The sequence below is a fragment of the Typopeltis vanoorti genome, chromosome 12 (genome assembly GCF_054136105.1).
Source record: "Typopeltis vanoorti isolate ZY-2024b chromosome 12, IOZ_Tvanoo_1.0, whole genome shotgun sequence".
Taxonomy (NCBI): domain Eukaryota; kingdom Metazoa; phylum Arthropoda; class Arachnida; order Uropygi; family Thelyphonidae; genus Typopeltis; species Typopeltis vanoorti.
Window position 1 is genome coordinate 20,719,357 of NC_143560.1, and position 17,775 is coordinate 20,737,131.

The 17,775-nt window shown below is 35.3% G+C and overlaps 1 protein-coding gene across 1 annotated transcript in view; it reads right to left on the bottom strand.

The window, feature by feature from the left end:
- Positions 1-1,068: 1,068 nt before the first annotated feature.
- Positions 1,069-17,775, bottom strand: part of LOC150100619 (targeting protein for Xklp2 homolog) — a 293,999-nt gene continuing 277,292 nt past the window's right edge. The window contains exon 14 of the mRNA XM_090401739.1: positions 1,069-2,110. Within this exon, the coding sequence (XP_090257865.1) occupies positions 1,821-2,110 (290 nt within the window). The 3' untranslated portion in view covers positions 1,069-1,820. The remainder of the gene's footprint in view (positions 2,111-17,775) is intronic.

Below are 17,775 nucleotides of genomic sequence, written 5' to 3' on the forward strand. Positions count from 1 at the left end.
ATCATTGAAAATGTCAACTGTGTTGTGAATGGAGAACCTGTGGAACAAGTAAAACATTTCAGCTACTTAGGCACGATTTTTAGTGAAGATGGTAAATTAAATATAGAAATAGACAACAGAATCAGCAAAGCTGGTATGGTGGGAAGTCAATTGAATAAATTCATATGGAATAAGAGAGAAATTAGTCGGAACACTAAATTAGCTGTATACAAGACGGTGTTCAAACCAGTTTTAACTTATGGATTTGAGAGCTGGGTCAGAAGTAAAATACTTGACCAAAGACTAGAGACTGCAGATATGAGAGTCCTGAGAAAGATTAGAGGAGTGAACAGATGGCATCAATGGCAATATCATATTAAAAATGAGGATATTAGGAAAGAACTTGACATTGGTAGCATCCAGGAATGCGTTAGCAGAGCTAATCTCAGGTGGTATGGTCACTTAAATAGAATGGGAGAGGAAAGATTAGCAAAACAAGTGTTCTCTGCCAGGTTGGCAGGAAAACGACCCAGAGGAAGACCAAGATATAGGTGGATTGATACGGTACAAAGTGCCTTAGACGATAGAAATATAAGATCTGATAATGTTGGAGTCTTGACAAGTAACAGACTGATTTGGAGGAAAATTGTAGATAGGAAGTTAGTAATGATGTAATTTTTTCATGTAGTACTGTCATATCCTGTACACCCTTTGAGGGTACATGGCAGGAATCTGATGATGATGATGATGATATTCTTATTTAAGAAAATTATCATAATTGACTTATCACACCAATAGTATTTCCATTCTCTAATCCATAGGCTGTGAGTTCAAATCACATTATGCCAAGGGTACTTGTGAATGTCTTTAGATGACAGATGATGAAAATCATCTGACATCTGAGAAAAAGTTGGTTGAAAAAAATTTGTATTTGGTCTCTGCAGCAAGATTTCTAGACAATAATATGCACCACAGGTTTCTAATTTTTTTTTTTTTTTTTGGACAGGATTGTAATAAACAGATACTCAAAATTAAATGCTTTAGATTTTTTTAATATAAATTTTATGGAATATGAAATGTCACGTATAATAAAATTTAATGTCATTTATTTTCTTTTTATTATGCACACAAAGAAAGTTTATAAAAAATTAAAAAGTGAACAGATATAAGAGTTCTTTTTTTAGACAAGTATTTTACAATGCTGTTTTTACATGATTATCATCACTCAAAAGAGTTGAAGAATTTTTGTATTTTTATTATTAGAATCTTAAATAATTACAAATTATTTAGATTTCTCAGATACCTTATGAAATAATTATTTTATAAGGCAATCGTTTTAAGCAAAATATTTGAAACACATGGGAGTATAGTTCTTGATACTGTAATACTAAAAAGCTAATTCAATTTTCCATGCACCTAATCATTTTGCAGTTCAAAAAGAATTATTTTGAATATTATGAATGAATATTTTATGATTATTTATAAATAATGCATACTTATTATTATTAGAATGTGGGTATTCATAACGTAACCATGAATTTTCTGAAAACATCACTTTCTTTCCTATCATGTGATTTTCAGTGATGTCTACAGAGAATAAGTATTAAATTTTAGCTATAAATTAATCTGTACAATTCAGATTATATTAAAAAAAATCAATAACATACACAAATGAAATGTTCAATCGGCTCCTAAGAAAAGTGGCAGTTTCAAAAAAAAAAAAAAAAAAAAATTCCCTAACACAGACCTCCCAGAAATGTCATGCATATTGAATTTTAACCTGGAAATTAGTGAAAGGTTATGAACTGAATCCTAAAAGGATGAACTTTTATCTAAGTGATTTATTTGCGAAGACTGGCTCGTACTTTTGTTGCAAAGTTGGGAGAACATGGTTTTGTTAGTTCTTTGTCACTAGGTTTTACATTCACACCTTTAAAATTTCTAACAGGATTAGCTTTGTGAGTTATTTCAGCTCTCAACCTCATGATAGCCTCTCTTTCTTCTTCCTCTTCTACATTTTGCCTCCTTAGGCGTTCTGCTTCCATTTCTGCTTCTCTCATTCTTCTGTGATCTTCAAATTTCTCTCTATCAGATGCCCTTGCTTCAGTATGCAAGCGAAACTCCTCTGGCTCTAAAGAGTAAAAATATTTATTTGTTTCTGAAAATGAATTATAAAAAGTATTTGACATGGTTCTTTAATTTTTTTCAAGTTTTTTTTAAACTACATGCCAGTTACAAATTAACCAAAAATTGGTTTTCTAAAAAAAATAAATCTTGCCAATAACATTTAATGATCAAGTAAATATCATATTTCCAAATGACTTCTCATAATTAGGTTGCTATAATTGATAGAGATCCTCACAAAAAAAAAAAAATAAATAAATAAAAAAGCAGCCTGTTCTTTAATTTTTTGTATACTGCATCTCTTTTTATGTTGATATACATCTTTCATAATGGATGTACACATACCAGCCACTGTATTAGAACTTTTATTTAATGCCATGTTGGACCTCCTCTAGCACGAATTGTCATGCAGTTTGGCATAGATTCCACAAAGTGCTGGATTGCATCTACATCTATAACATACCAGGCATTCACCAGACAGTCCTTTAACTAGCTCAGATTTGACAGAAGAGGTTCTTTTTTTTTTTTCCTGGATTAACACTGCAGGATGGACTTGATCGGCAATAATGTTCATATACTCCTTGGAGTACACCTGATCTTCCAGCAATATCAAGAACCCCATTACATACCAACAGGAGATACCCCACACCACCACCAGAACCTTGAGTTGTTTACACAATGCAAGTTGGGTTCATTGCTTCATGGGGCTCGTGCCAAACTGTCTGCCTATTGTCAGTAGAGAACAAGATGTACCATGATTTGTCAAACCACGACTTTTTTCCAGTGCCAGTCACGGTATTCCTGACACTACTGTAAACGAACTTTCCAGTTCTTTGCAGAAATCAGTGGTTTCCGTATAGGCATGTGATTCAATACTAATCTTCAATTCTGTGTGCATAGTTCAGTGAGATATAGTTTGGGAACAGCCTTTGTTAAATGCTTTGGTCTATTGCTGCACACAGAAAGTTCTGTTTGCCATACAAGCCTTCTAAAATGACAGTGATCTCATTCTTGACAGATTGTTGTATGACCATATTATGCCTCTTAGACAAGCAATGTAGGTTTTTTTTTTTTTTTTTTTCCCTAATTAAACACTGAAGATATCTCACATTTTAAGAAACCAGTCAGTTCTGTTGTTTTCAAAATCGTGGCTCCCACAAAAAGTCCTTTATTGAACTCCAAAAGATCTGTTGTTTTTTCCATTGTGATCAACACTATTGACAATTACTGACCAGCAGCATTCTTAAACAATTGCCTAGTATATGTGGTGATTCATGTGATGACCAAGAAATTCTGCATATATACTGTGTAAGTGACGCTTATTTATGTCTGCATAAAGGTTTCTAATTCAGTGGCCAGTATGTGCATGTCAACATAACTTCAAAATAGATGAAACTGTTTTGAAACCAAAATAATTTCAGTTTCACATCACAAAACTCAGCAGCTGAAAACTTACAACTTACACTATATAAAGTGTGTTAATGCAAAATCAGAAAATTATATTTATAAATGTTACATCATGAATTTCAAAACAATAACTAGTGAATGATTATCTATCGTTATAAGAAACTCAAGTGAGATAATCTTCTTGACCTTTCTGCTTCATTTTCTTGGTTGGATCATTCTTTTCTATCTTCTGATCCAAACATTAGCATTGAACATATCACTGAAGCAATCATTATTTGGAATGGAAAGGTTAATTTGCTATTCCACTTTAAATTTTAATGACTTATCTAAGCCTGGTTCTCACAGAAGTGTGTCAAGGGCTATATAACAAAGCTCATCCAAAATTGTTTCTTAAAGAGCTAAAAGCAGGAAACTTGCAGTGTGTCCAATTAGCAGTCAATACATTTCAGTCTCTTGTCAAAACTATTGGCTGTAACTTTTGCCAAACTCTACTTCTCCCCCAACAACCCCCCCCCCATTCCCCCCACTTGATTGATTTATTGAACTGAAAAATGGCTGGATGAAGAGTGCTTTTTTTGCTTCATTATCCAGCCATTCTCAGTTTTATGTCATTTGATATGAAAATGGTATTGTAGGATATGTGTAGTAAAATTCAGATATCCCACAAATTAAAAAAATATATGTAAATATGTAAAAATGAATTAAAGTTAAGTTAATAATAATGTGTGGTATTTGTAAAGTTGTTAGCTAAATGTTTATTTCTGTATGTTGCAAGCAAGACATTTTGAAATGTTATTTTTATTTTTGGCTATTGAAGCCTTTCTTATATATAAAATAAATCTATTTATGTTACATATTACAGGTTAATTGTAATTTTATGAGCTGACAAAAGTGTTGTAATGTTGGAGGTTTTGTATTTACACAAATGTTGTTTATATATAAAAAAAAAATGATGTCAATTATGAGAGAAGTGAAAGTTACCACTACATTGAAAGATAGACAGTAGTGTTTAAAATAATACTTCAATGATGCAGTATCAGAATGTGTCCCTAGAGTTCGAAGAATAAATAGGGTATAAGCAAAATGGATTTGTAATCTCATCAAGCAAGAGATTTGTAAGAAAAGGATGATGTGGAAGGAATACCATGGGCATAAGAATAATGTCTTTTATAAAAATTATACGCAGTAGGCTAGAAGAATCACAACTGTTGTATGGAAAGGTAAGTATGAAAAGAAACTGGCTCTGCAAGCTAAAGACCATCCCAAACAATTCTATCATTATGCTGCAAGTAAAATAAAGAACGAATATGAAAGAATCTGCATTCTACTGAATACAGATGGTGCAAAGGTGACAGAGGCAGTTCAACAAACGAGTGTCAATTTTTCTAAAAGCTATTAACTTGGTGTATGCAATATTGCACTCACTGTTACCTGTTCAGTGAATGAAGAAACTCAGATGTATGAGGAGGAAGTATTAGAGCTATTGCACACAATGAATAAGAATTCAGCAATAGGGATTGATGGGATATCAGCAGGATGCTAAAAGAGTGTTCAGCCGAATTGGCTATTCTTTTGATCTGGGTATATAAGAAAAGGGAACATTCCACGGGAGTGGAGAGAATGTATTGTAATCCCGCACAAGGGTGGTGCAAAGACCAATGTATCCAACTATTGACTAATCAGTATCTCAGGAGTAGTGGTGAAGATTTTGGAAAAGTTGGTTAAGGCTTGCATTCAGAAATGGGTTGACAGAAAATCTTTACTTTGCAACAAACAGCATGGGTTTACTAAAGGAAAGTCAAGTTTTAGCAACATGCTCCCATTCTATAATAATGTTACCACTGAGTTAGACAAGGGGAACGAATACACTATGATACTTTTGAATTTTGCTAAGGTTTATGACAGAATACAGCATGGAAGACTGTTGAATAATGGGAGAATATGGGACTAGATTAGAAACTATTAGCATGGAAAAAAAGATGGTTGACTCACAGATATAAATCAGGAATGCAGGTGATTTGCAGTGCTTGCAGAATGATTTGAATAAGCTGGAATTGTGGGCATGGGAAAATAGATGTCAGTAAATGTAAGGTCATGCACTTCAGTCCAATTAAATATCCAATGTTGTATTATATTGGTGGGATTATGTTAAAAAACACATCGGGCTAGGGATCTTGGAGTTTTAGTAGATTAGGAAGTTGACGTTCAAGGGCCATACAGCGAAGATTATAAATACAACTCAGAGGATAATTGCAATGCTGAAATGAACTTTGGCATGTAAAGATAAGGACATCATTTTGCCGCTTTACAAGGCCTTGATAAGACCTCACTTGGACTGTGAGCAAATTAAGAATTTATAGACTGCAGACACTAGCAAACAGAAGAAAGACTGGTGATATGATTGAGACTTACAAATTTCTGAAAAGGTCATACACGATTTCAGTTAATGGAATTTTTTATTTTATGGAATGGGGAAAGGATGAGAGGGCATCCTTGAAAGCTGAGAATGAATGCTGCTAAGAAGGGGACGAGAGCTAGATTTTTCTCTCCTACTGGTGAGTAATTGACATTGACTACCACTGGATGTTGTGTGTGTGCAAGTAGTGTGAATGAATTTAAGAACAAGTGTGACAAGTGGTGCATGTAGTATGTGGCCTCCAATGATGAGTCCCTGACTCCTTGTAGGTCTCTCGTAATGATAATATTACTGAAAGCCATTAAACAGACTTACTTCAGTGCATAAAAGACTATGAAAGGAAGAAATGTTATCAACTCTACCTGTTTTGAAATTATAATTAAATAAACTTTTCTGCACTGTGAAGAAAGAACTTTATAATTTCAATCCTGTCACTGAAGGCAGCACATGGTGGTGGAACAAAGTGGAAGATTCTCAATTGCATTTCCGAACACATGCAGAAGTGAAAAGAACGTCATTGAAAGTTGATTAGTGTTGAGCATTTGGGAAGTAGAAAGAAACATAGCAGAAGGAAAACTGAAGTTTCTGTGCCTTCAGTATATGAAGAGTGAGAGAGGATATCTTTGTATAAATAGATCATTATTATACGGTAACAGATAAAGCACTCACAACTGACTCTACCAACCCATTTACAACTATCCAAGCAAAACATCAAGCCCTTACACCTCTACTAACCACATCTTTATTCAGCTTCCATGGATGACCCCTTGTTCTGGTCCCTCTAGCCAAGTGCTGAAACATTTCCCCTGCATCTATCCTATAAAACCTTTTGAGCAACTTAAATGTTTCTATCACTTCCACTCTTTTCCTCCTATTCACCAACTTCTGCATTCCACAAATACCCTCAATCTATCTTCATAGGGAATATTCCACAGGTCACTCACATCTGTATCACTCACTTCCGAATCATCTCCACCGCTCCTTCATCCCCAAGAAACCCAGCTGACGAGACTTGAACACAGTAATCCAGGTGGGTGTAACAATGCCTTATAAAGAGGAATAGCAACTTCCTTATCTCTATATGTTAATGTGTTCTTCAATAGACAAGTAATCTTATGGGCTACCTTAGCAATATGTCTTCTTAACTTTAATTCTCTGTCTACCACCATCCCTAAATCTCTAGCTTCATCTATTTCCTGGAGTGCAGTGCCATCAATATGATACACGGCTTGTAATCTATTTTTCCAAAAATGCACAACTTTACATTTCTCCACATTAGGACACGCATTATCTTTTGCCCATACTAACAGTCTATTTCAATTGTCATGCAAGCTCTCCACATTACCTTGATTAACTATTACTCTACCTCACCATCATCAAGAAATAATTGAATATTTCCTTTCAGGTCATATCCTATATCATTTATTTACAAATTAAATGGCAATGATCCCAGCACTGAACCTTGCAGCACACCACTGGTCACCTGTTTTTGCCTTGATTCTGCCGCTCCATATACTACTTTTTGATATCTGTCCAGCAGCCACTGACTTAACCAGTGTCATATCCATCCCCATTTGTTCTAATTTGCATAACAGAGTTTCCATGCAGTATTCTGTCATATATCTTTGCAAAATCACTGTGCAGCCATTTCCTTTATGCACCTAAGCTGTTACTCTGTTGTAAAAAGTTAGTAAATCACTAAAGCATGGATTCTTCACAAAGCCATGTTGACCGTCATACCATATCATTTTTATCTACCCATTCTTGAATTCTCTTTTTGACCAATTTTTCTAATACTTTTACCACCATGCCTGAGATACTGATTGGTCTATAATTTACTACTGCAGTCTTAGAACTTCCCTTATGCAAGGGAATTATTTTGTCTTCTTTCCCCACCCTTTGAACTCTACCAGAGCTGAGACTTAAAATAAAGAGGATAGTCAGAGGCATTGCCAGTTCCTTGCATATTCATGTAAAACACCCTAGCTGGTATCCCATCTAATCCCACAACTGTATTTACATTGAGATTCTAAAATATCCTAAGAACCTGGAATTCATCGACATCAGTTTCTATATCAGTGTCTGTCACATATGTTAAAACAGTAACCTCACTAGGATGATATACCCTTGCAAAGTGGTTGCTCAGTAACTCAACTATTTTATCCGCTATCTCACTGTGACGATCATCACTTGTGAAGGTTAATCTTCCATAGCCATTCTTCCTCTTAATTGCCACATAATGAAAGAGCTCTTTGGGATTTCCTTTGGCCTGCTGGTTACCTTTCTCTTTATATACCTTCCACAGCATATGTTTAATGTATTAGTCATTCATCTAACTATTATCTGATTAACCCTCTTTACCTTAGGTATACAATTTATCAGGGACAAATATTCAAGGTGTACGGTGCACATCCACGGAATAGCAATATCACTGATACTATATTTTTACATTTATTCCCATTAAAGACTCCCCTATTTATTTCCTGGCTTTGCACTCATTCCTAAAATTAAACACAACATAGTAATGCTTTATGAAGAGTACGCTTTTCGATGCACAAACACTGCATCACATTCATGTTAATAGCTCAGGTGTGCGACACAAATATGTACATGTTTTAGCCCTTTGAACAGATGTACAGCAGTCAAATTCTTAGAGGATGAGTCCTGAGACAATAACACCCAGAAATTAGTGGCTGTGATTGGTTGTGTCAACCAATCCAACCAATCCGGGTTGCTGTTTTTGTTATCTGAGTTTCATCTGTTTTATGCGTGAAGAGACATGTTAAGACACCAATATAGACAAGTAATTTTCTATACTTAATTTGTAACTTTTTGGACCATATTTACAATGGAAAACAGTGCTGATGATTTACTGAATGTCCCATTTTCTGCCAGAGCTTTCACGGATTGTATGATTATAGTGGAAGGAGGTTGGAATTTGTGTATAAATAAGCAAGTAAAATAAGTTATTTCAGCCTTTCTTTGGAATCCAGAAAAATAATAATTTTCCAAGTGATTACTTTTTCCGATTTCTGTGCATATTATATGGCTGTATTTAACAATCTTATCAAAATTCAAATTATCCATGTCTCACTCTACTATTTGGCAATGATAATCTGATCTCACCACAAAGCATAAACCCTTTGTGCTTCTCACATAAACAGTGCATGTGAAGTATAGCTATTGTTCATTTGACCTTTATGTTTTCCATATTAAGAATTATATTAATTGATAAATTGAAGTATTCAAAGTTATCCTACAATTAATTGCATTGGACCAATTAAGATGAATGCTGATGCGCTATGCTATGCTCTTAAAACTTTCATACACTGATAAAAATGCAATCACAGTCAAATTGACATGAATTTTGTAGTGCAGGTTGCATAAGCCACATGACAGCACACCCAACCTAAATGGGCATGTGACAGCAGTGAATTTAATATTGCTTCCTCTAGATCAGTGTTTCTCAAACTTCAGATTTCTGCATACCCCTTTTTAAATTTTCATTATTACCAAGTACCCCTAATTAATTAAATAAAATAAATTCATTAATTTAAAATATTAATTAAAATTAAATATCTATTTTATTTGAATTCATATGTTCATGTAAACAAAAAATATGATTTATTTTTAAATTTTGTTTCTCTAGAGATGTCAGATGACACACACTTATCAATTTCATTTGATTCATATGCAATATCAAAGTTTTCTTGTTGCTTACAGCTACTTGTATTTGCTATATTGCTCTCTTTTGGGGGTTTTATAAATCCAATCTTTAACCAATGATCCATACATAAGAATTTGAAAGCTAAAAAAAATACTGTATTTACTTGAATATAACTAACTTTTTTCCTAAAATCAAAGCTAAAAAATCGTGTTGTGAGATACGTGCAGGAATTTTCGGAAACTAAAGTTTTCAGAAAAAAACTGAAAATGGTGCAGCTTACCAAGAAGCGAGTAGCTCCTACTCGCTATCACTACTTTTGGCATTGAGAACAGTTTCTTTGTGTGCATCGTTAAAGTCATCTACCCAAATAGCGTCATCATCTTTCCCATTATTTCAAGCAAAAATTACCAGTAATTTACAAGACTTGAGATATGTAGAGCAGCGAAGAACTGCATATGATTGGTGCGGTATTAACAAAAGATCGCGCGAATCAAAGACAAATTAGCATTTCGACAGCTGAGTTGAAATGCTAATTCCCTTCAACCGAATTCCATAATATCTGAAACACATTCACTATATATTTCTTAGTTTTAACACGTTAACGACGGGGGTGGTGTCAAGCAAAACCACATGTTCCACCAGCAACATATGGTTTTGCTTGGTCTATACAGCAGTTTCTGTTAGAGAGGAGATGTGAGTTAGTGCCGTTTTATCCCGGTTGTCTCTAATTGCACTGTTTGTTGAAAAATATAATGGCTCCTTTAATTATGCATAGCTGAAAATTGCCACGTACCCCCTAATGACCTTTCGCATACCCCCCCTGGGGGTATGTGTACCACACTTTGAGAAACACTGCTCTAGATGACCCTTAACTATATGCCATGCATTACTAACATCCTTACTCTGCAGTGTTTATGCCATGGCACAGATTTAAGCTTCTTCTTAAGCAATTACCTGCCTTATAGTTACACATATACCCCTTCTTGATAGAATATTCTTCATGTTTTACAATCTTTCAAGTCAAGACTGCATGGTCACTTTCACCAATTGGAGGCAATGTGGTCACCTTGGTCATGGAGACTCTTCTGATCCTATAATCAGGTCCAATACTCTCCCATCTATAGTCCCTCTTCATCACATGCTGCCTTAAGTAATTATCTCTTAGTAGGTGTATAAATTCTATTTCGTTCCTCTCATGTGATCTTTCTTCCTTCAAGTCTATATCTCAAAAGATAAGTGAAATTTTTGTAGTCATTAATCCACATATGATTTATTTCAGTGAAATCTGAAAGGATTGCCTTCCAGTTTAAATAGAAATGGGCCCAAGTAAAGTTTGTTTTATTTTGGACTGATAAGTGATTTCTAACAATTGATATCGTTTTAGTTATTTTTTTTGGAAGCTTTCATATAGAATGCAAATTTGTTCTGAAGTGTTAAAAGTGCTGATAAGTTTTAAGAAAATGTTGACTTTCATATAGAAAGTTAATTCATTCTAAGATGATATGGTTTTTAGTAGTTTATTCAGTGGAGCTTGCCATTACTTTTGTATAGAAAGTGAATTTATACAAGGGTGTGCTGAAGAGTTGTGATAATCACCATGAAGGAACTGAGGTAGAACCATGTAACTTACACATTATTCTACATATATTCCCCACAAAATATTATACACTTGTTACAATGCTACTGCATTATTTGCAATCCTCTGAGAAAAAAAGTCTTTCCTTTGTTGCACAAACCACTCCTCAGCTGTAGATATGACTTCATCATCTGTGGGAAATTTTGTTCCTTTCAAGTGTTTCTTTAAATTTGGGAACAGGAAATAGTCAGAAGGGGCCAGGGCTGGCAAATAGGGTGGGTGAGGCAGACAGTGAAAGCACAAGTTGTGTATTGTCTGTTGGGTTTCGTGAGCAGTGTGGGCATGTACTCTGTCCTGCAAAAGCAACACACCTCTGCTCAGTTTGCTGCAGTGTTTTTCTTTCACAGCTGTTGAATAAACTGCTGCCATAATAACAGTTTTTAGGTTAGAGGTCCTTGGTAAGTATTACACGATCCACATCCCAAAAGATAATGGCAAGAACCCTCCCTGCTGACTTTTGGGTTCGGAACTTCTTTGGCCATGGAGAACCTTTGTATCTATACTCCACTGACTGTTGTTTGCTCTCTTGGTCAGAGTGATGAAGCTATGCTTCATCAACAGTCGCAATACAAGCCAAAAAATTTGCGCCTGAGTTCTCAAAATGACCCAAAAATCCCTTGAGATAACAGCGCACATTCTCTCTTTTCATTGGCATTCAAACATTTGGGGACCCACTATGCTGAGAACTTCTCTATGTCCAGATGTTGGTGGATAATGATCAACTCATTCCCTGGATATCCCAAGTCTCTCAATGTTTTTCGCTGGTATTCATCTATCATCAAGGATCATGGCATACACTGTATTGATGTTTTCAGGTGTGATCACTGTGGAAAGTCTTCCTGACCTGGAGGCATCTGAGGTGGCCAGTTTTAAACTTAGCCACCCATCTGGCAACTGCTGGATATGCTAGGGCACAGCCTCCTAAAGTCTCACACAAATTTTGGTGAATTCAGTTGCGGACTTTTCTTGCAGCATGAAACTTGATCGCCCACATCTCCCTGTTTTCAAAACCTCTGCCATGTCTTCTTATATATCCTAAAAGAAAAGGAACTAATTATTACAATTTGATGAAACATGGGGGTAAAGGGTTTTAAGATGTGTTCTTTTTTTTGTGGCTTTAATCAGTTGCTTTAATATTCATTATTGTTCTAGGTGTTTATCAGAACTTTTCATCCCCCTGCCCCCTCGTAGAAGTGTCTTGGATGAAGACAAGATATGTGTTCTTCAGCATTCTGTGATTTTAGGATGCAAGAAGAATTTCACTTTCACAACACAATGTTGCTGTCATATAAAGCAGTTTTTATGTTAGTCTTTCTATGCAAATTCAAGAAGAAATAAAAGTTTCTATAGGGAGCAAGAAACTGAAACTCCAGAAGTTTTGTACATATAGGTTAATTGTTGGTTTAGTGACTGTAAGGAATTTGTGTACATTTAAGTGTTTTTCTTCTTGTGATTTGCAACATACACTGGCATAGTTAAGCAGCTGATTTGATGTTGTATATATTTGTGATTTTTGTAAATTAAAGATTTTTATTTGGGTACAAGAGTGCGTAGACTTGATCTCTAATGGGTAAATGGTTACTGGGTTTATTTAGAAGATAAGATATTTATGTGAGATCATGGGATGTGAACTTGTCTGCAAGCTAGATTTGTAGTTCAGTTTCAGGTGTTTTCTTTTGTTTTAATTTATGAGTTTAAACCATTTTGAGCATGGAGTAAAAAATAAGAAATATATCAATACCCTCCTTCTCAACATACACACACAGTACCAAAGGCAATAACCATGATTTCTAGTTCTCCTTTAAATGGTCCAATTAGTGTTTCCACTCTCCTGATCAAAACACTGCCCTGACCAAATAACTGAAACAATCCGTGTTAGGCTGAAGACCATCTCCAATTCTACCTCAAATCCTTGACTCAAGCTTAGGAAGGAAGTATATGATAAAAATTAAACACATACTGAAATTGTCTCAAGCCAACTTGCTTTCCCTCAGTGTACACTGTGGCTTGCAGCATCATAAAAAAGTCATTGACAAACCCGAACAGGATTTTGAAAGAGAAAAACGATGCAGAAAACATCTCTTCTAAAATGTCAATCATGCCAAGGGATTTTATACAACATCATGCCCCTTTCACATCATCCAGAGGATGTGTAGGACAGGTGGAGCTATCGATAAAAATAAGGCTTAAAAGGAAACCAAGGCAACTGGCAAATGACTGAATTCATATAAGTGGTCACCGATTAGCTTGCAGTTCTCCAGGTGATGAAGAAGTTGATTGCTGATTATCTTCTGGAACACATTTCTGAAGTACAACTGAGGGGGGAGGATGCCATCAGGACAGAGGCCTGTTTAGATCTAGACTGTTCCAATTCTTCTGATGCTTGTCTGACAGAAGGTCACAAGATGCATGGAGTGCATATTGTTCCATATATAGTTTGAAAGAACTCCAAGTTCATATCGAGTCTGCACTGTTGCATAACAACTACAAAACAACCATTACGAAATCTGACTGAGAAAGATTTCTTAATGGTTGTTTTGCAGTTATTATGGGATTAAATGCAAGCTCAAAATGAACCTGGAGTTCTTGTTTCAACTATTTGCTTACAGCAAAAGATGAAGCAATGCTGTAAGCAAATATTTCAGCATTTCTTCCCAGCTTGGTCAGTAGAATTGGAAAAAGGGAACCAGTGGGATTTGTGAACATTTAGGTTACTAAAAGATGATTTTACTGTTTAGTTAGTTGAATTACAGGAATCAAACTGCAAGTTTAAGAAGTCAAACAGGTCAGAGGATTTTTCAAAATTAGGGAGGTGGCAGAGACAATAGATAAATGATACATAAAAGGACAAGGAAACTTTGCTAGAGAAGGCCAAAGAGAGAGATTCAACGTTTGGCATTGTCTGGCAAAGGACATCAGACTGCATACATCAACCTTGTGGCACAAGGAATCAGATAGAATATGATATTAACAGAAAGATGGACTATGGTAGCTGTAGGTTCATTTTGGCCAATAATATGAAGTCAGGTTTGTTTGTCTGTAGGTGCAATATTTAAGAAAATACTAACTTCTAGGAGTAACGAAGCTATTCTTTGACTGTATGAGACTTTGATAAGATGCCAGCTTTATAACTTCTTCATATATGGTCAACGGAATTCAGAGGAGACAACTGAAAAGATCCAGCAAGTAACCAAGGTAATACCAGGTCTGTTTCAACAGATTGAGGAAATGTAGTCTTCAAAGTTTGAGTAATAGACAAAAGAGAAGAGACAAGATAGAAAACCTATAAATTGATAAGGTGATATACAGAATGAACACAAGTGACAGTGTGGTCAGAAGCAGATCTAGATTCTCATGACACATGGCGAATGTGTATGGAATGTCATGGGTGGTGTATTTTCAGTCAACGTTTTCAATGAGCGATATTTAGTGACTACATGATCGAAGAGTCCCTTCCTGGATGAATCCTTGACTCCAAGGAGAAGCCCATGTAATAAAAAAATTACATGTAAGGCAAGAAAGGCTACATCCCATCTATGTTGCACTTCATTGTTATGATCATATTATGAAGAAAAGTGTTTTTAAACCTGACATCAAAATTGGAGATAAACTAAGTTCATCATGTTATGCAGATGAAATCATATCAAATTTAGCACGTCTTCAGGATATCAAATTAAACTAAATACCAAATCTGGTATGAAAATCAGCAATAAAAGGCCAAAAAAAAAATAAAAATAAAAATAAATAAATAAATAATAAAAATAATAAATAATCATCAACCTGGAAAACATCTATATTCTCAATGCAGAATCTATACAAGCAAAACACTCTGGCTGATTAGGCATCATTTTTAGTGAATGGTGGCAAAGCTGATATGACGGGGAGCAAATTTAAATTTGTATGGAATAAGAGAGAAATTAGCCAGTACACTAAACTATGTTCAAACCAATTTTACCTCAACATCCAAGACTGCCCAGGTCTTTTGCTTGAAGAATGATATATATTCCACTAGTTAAACAGAAAGATGGAGCCTCTCAATGTATTTATTGAAAAGCTGGAGACTCTTGATCTCAGAGAAAAAAATATGAGGAAGGGAATTCCAAAGAACAGAGGTTGACAGAATGAAAGAGCAGAGTGGATACTGAACAGCAAATGCTTATATTTTTACAGGCTTAAAAGAAAATGGAGGCATAATAGTTGCCAGTTGGTAAGAACAGCATCTTTGAAAATACCTATAGAAAAGATAAAGCAGAAAATATTTTTTATTTTTTGCACTATCCCAAATTTCAGAATGGTATTCTAAGGCAGGGTTCATTTGTGATTTATGTAGTATTAGTAGTTACACAGTTAAGAAGTACTGTCTTTTGAATGAAAAGTACACTTTTTTTAGATGTTGAAGAGACAATGGATGCAGAAAAGCTAGATATGTAAATTAGACTAAGAAAAGAAATGTGATCTTACCTAGAAACTGACTATTATCAAGGTGAGGTGAAGTGAGATAAGTTTCTCTAAACCTTTTAATGTTGAAAGTTTTTCCACTTGATTATACTATAAATTAAAGATGCCAAGAAGTTATATTCTTGGTTTCATCCTTTATCCAAGTGTAAGCAAACAAAGTTTGCATGAGAAGTCACTTTACGACTGGGCTACCTGTGTATAGAGGCTGACGACTTCACATAGATTTCCTTGGTATCCCATAATGCAATAAATATCCTTAAGGACATGTATACTACTATGCATTATCGGAAGGGCCACAATCCCGACCAGTTTCAACCTTTATTGAGGTGAAAAAGTAAAGGGTTGCTCATCATAGGCCTAGAGTAGTTAGTATAGGGGTGCAAGAGAGCCTGATAGTATTAGGAGAAAGAAAAGACAGATAGATAGCATGAGAGAGAGAGAAAAGGCCTCACCTCTTTTATATCATCATATAGCCAGAGGCTATCAGTTTTCCTTTTTCGCCAATCTCATATAGATGAACAACCAAAAGACTAATTGAAACTAAAGCACAAGGATGACAGATACTCAGGTAGTGCCCCATCTGAGTTAACCCTTGAGTTGGCCTCTGCCTGGAATTTCTCTCCAGTCATTCCTGCAATTGATTATAAGACTACATTGAATAAAGAAGATGGAACTATTTAAAAAACCTCTCATAGCAAGAATAGACAGAATTTTATCTCCCCCCCCCCCTGGTAAATATTGCATAATGTGGGTGGTCTACACCATCTAGTGATAAATTTAATATCTCCTAGAATGCTTCTTTCTAAATACAAAAATCGTCTGACTGAACAATAAATTTTCACAATACAATATTATAAAGCATTTGGATGTCATATTGCTGGTTTTCAAATCCATGTTTCTTTCTAACCTTCCATAAATGGTATTTTAATTCATTAATTATAAAAATCAAAATTCTCTTCCCATTGCTTACTGGTGGTGGATATTGCAAAAAAATAACCTGTTCTGTTGTAAGTAATGGAATGCCCAATACATTACATAATTTGTTCCAAACACGCAGGGCAAGAGGGCAGCTGTAGAATGCAAGTTCTACTATTTCCAATGGGTAAAAGATGTCACAGATTGGATCTCCAATGTTGAAATACCTCCATTTGATGGTGTTGACTGGAAGGCAGCCATATGCAATTCTCCAAACAAGATCTCTCCTGTTAGGGTATCCTTGGAACTTTCACAAACTGTGAAACAAAGTATTGTTGTCAGTACCCAACTGTGGAATTTTGCAGTGAAAGAGATTAAAGATTTCTTTCTACCAAATTTTACTTTGTTTAATGGAAAGAATGTCAATGCCAGAGTGTTTTAGTAGTCTTAAAGTTAAGCACAAAGTGTTATAGTATTCAGGAACAATTTCAGCTTTTGGACCTTTATAATCTTTAATTCCAAACAGGGGAAGATGAAAACCTAGGTAGTACAGGAGAAGGTCTGCACACATGTGATTAGTCTGCAATATTTTATGGATTTTTGAAACTGTATTGCTTAAATATCAGAATTTTAAAACTGCAAGCACAAATCCTCCTCCATGCTTCTTTGATAGTTAAAGAAATTCCTTTTTAACTTCTTGGTAACAGCTGGACCAAAAAAAAAAAAACTGTAAAGGCATGTATATATATATATATATATATATATATATATATATGGGGGTGCTTAAGGGTCAAAGCTGTATAACTGAGAGGAGACCTCCACATAGCCTTTAAAGGAATGCGGAGAACCGACCAGGGCTTCTGACCTAATGTCCAATCCTCACCTTCTCGTGGTGCACCCTGTTGGGTATCTACTTTGATACTGAACGAACGAGGATGGGCTGGCAATTTGGGATTTAGCCGACCAAATTGTATTCTTATTGGTTAAACCAAAATAAAAAATGATGGTACAACATGACAAAATTTCATGCCGGCTGGGGCGTCGCCCGGTTAAACAAGGCCCCCGTTGTTTTCGCCAAGGAACCAGGGCGAACAGCGAAAAGTCAGCTACTGGAACAAATCTGAAAACAAACCCCAACTCAACATCACCAGAGTTAAAGATCGGTACTATCAA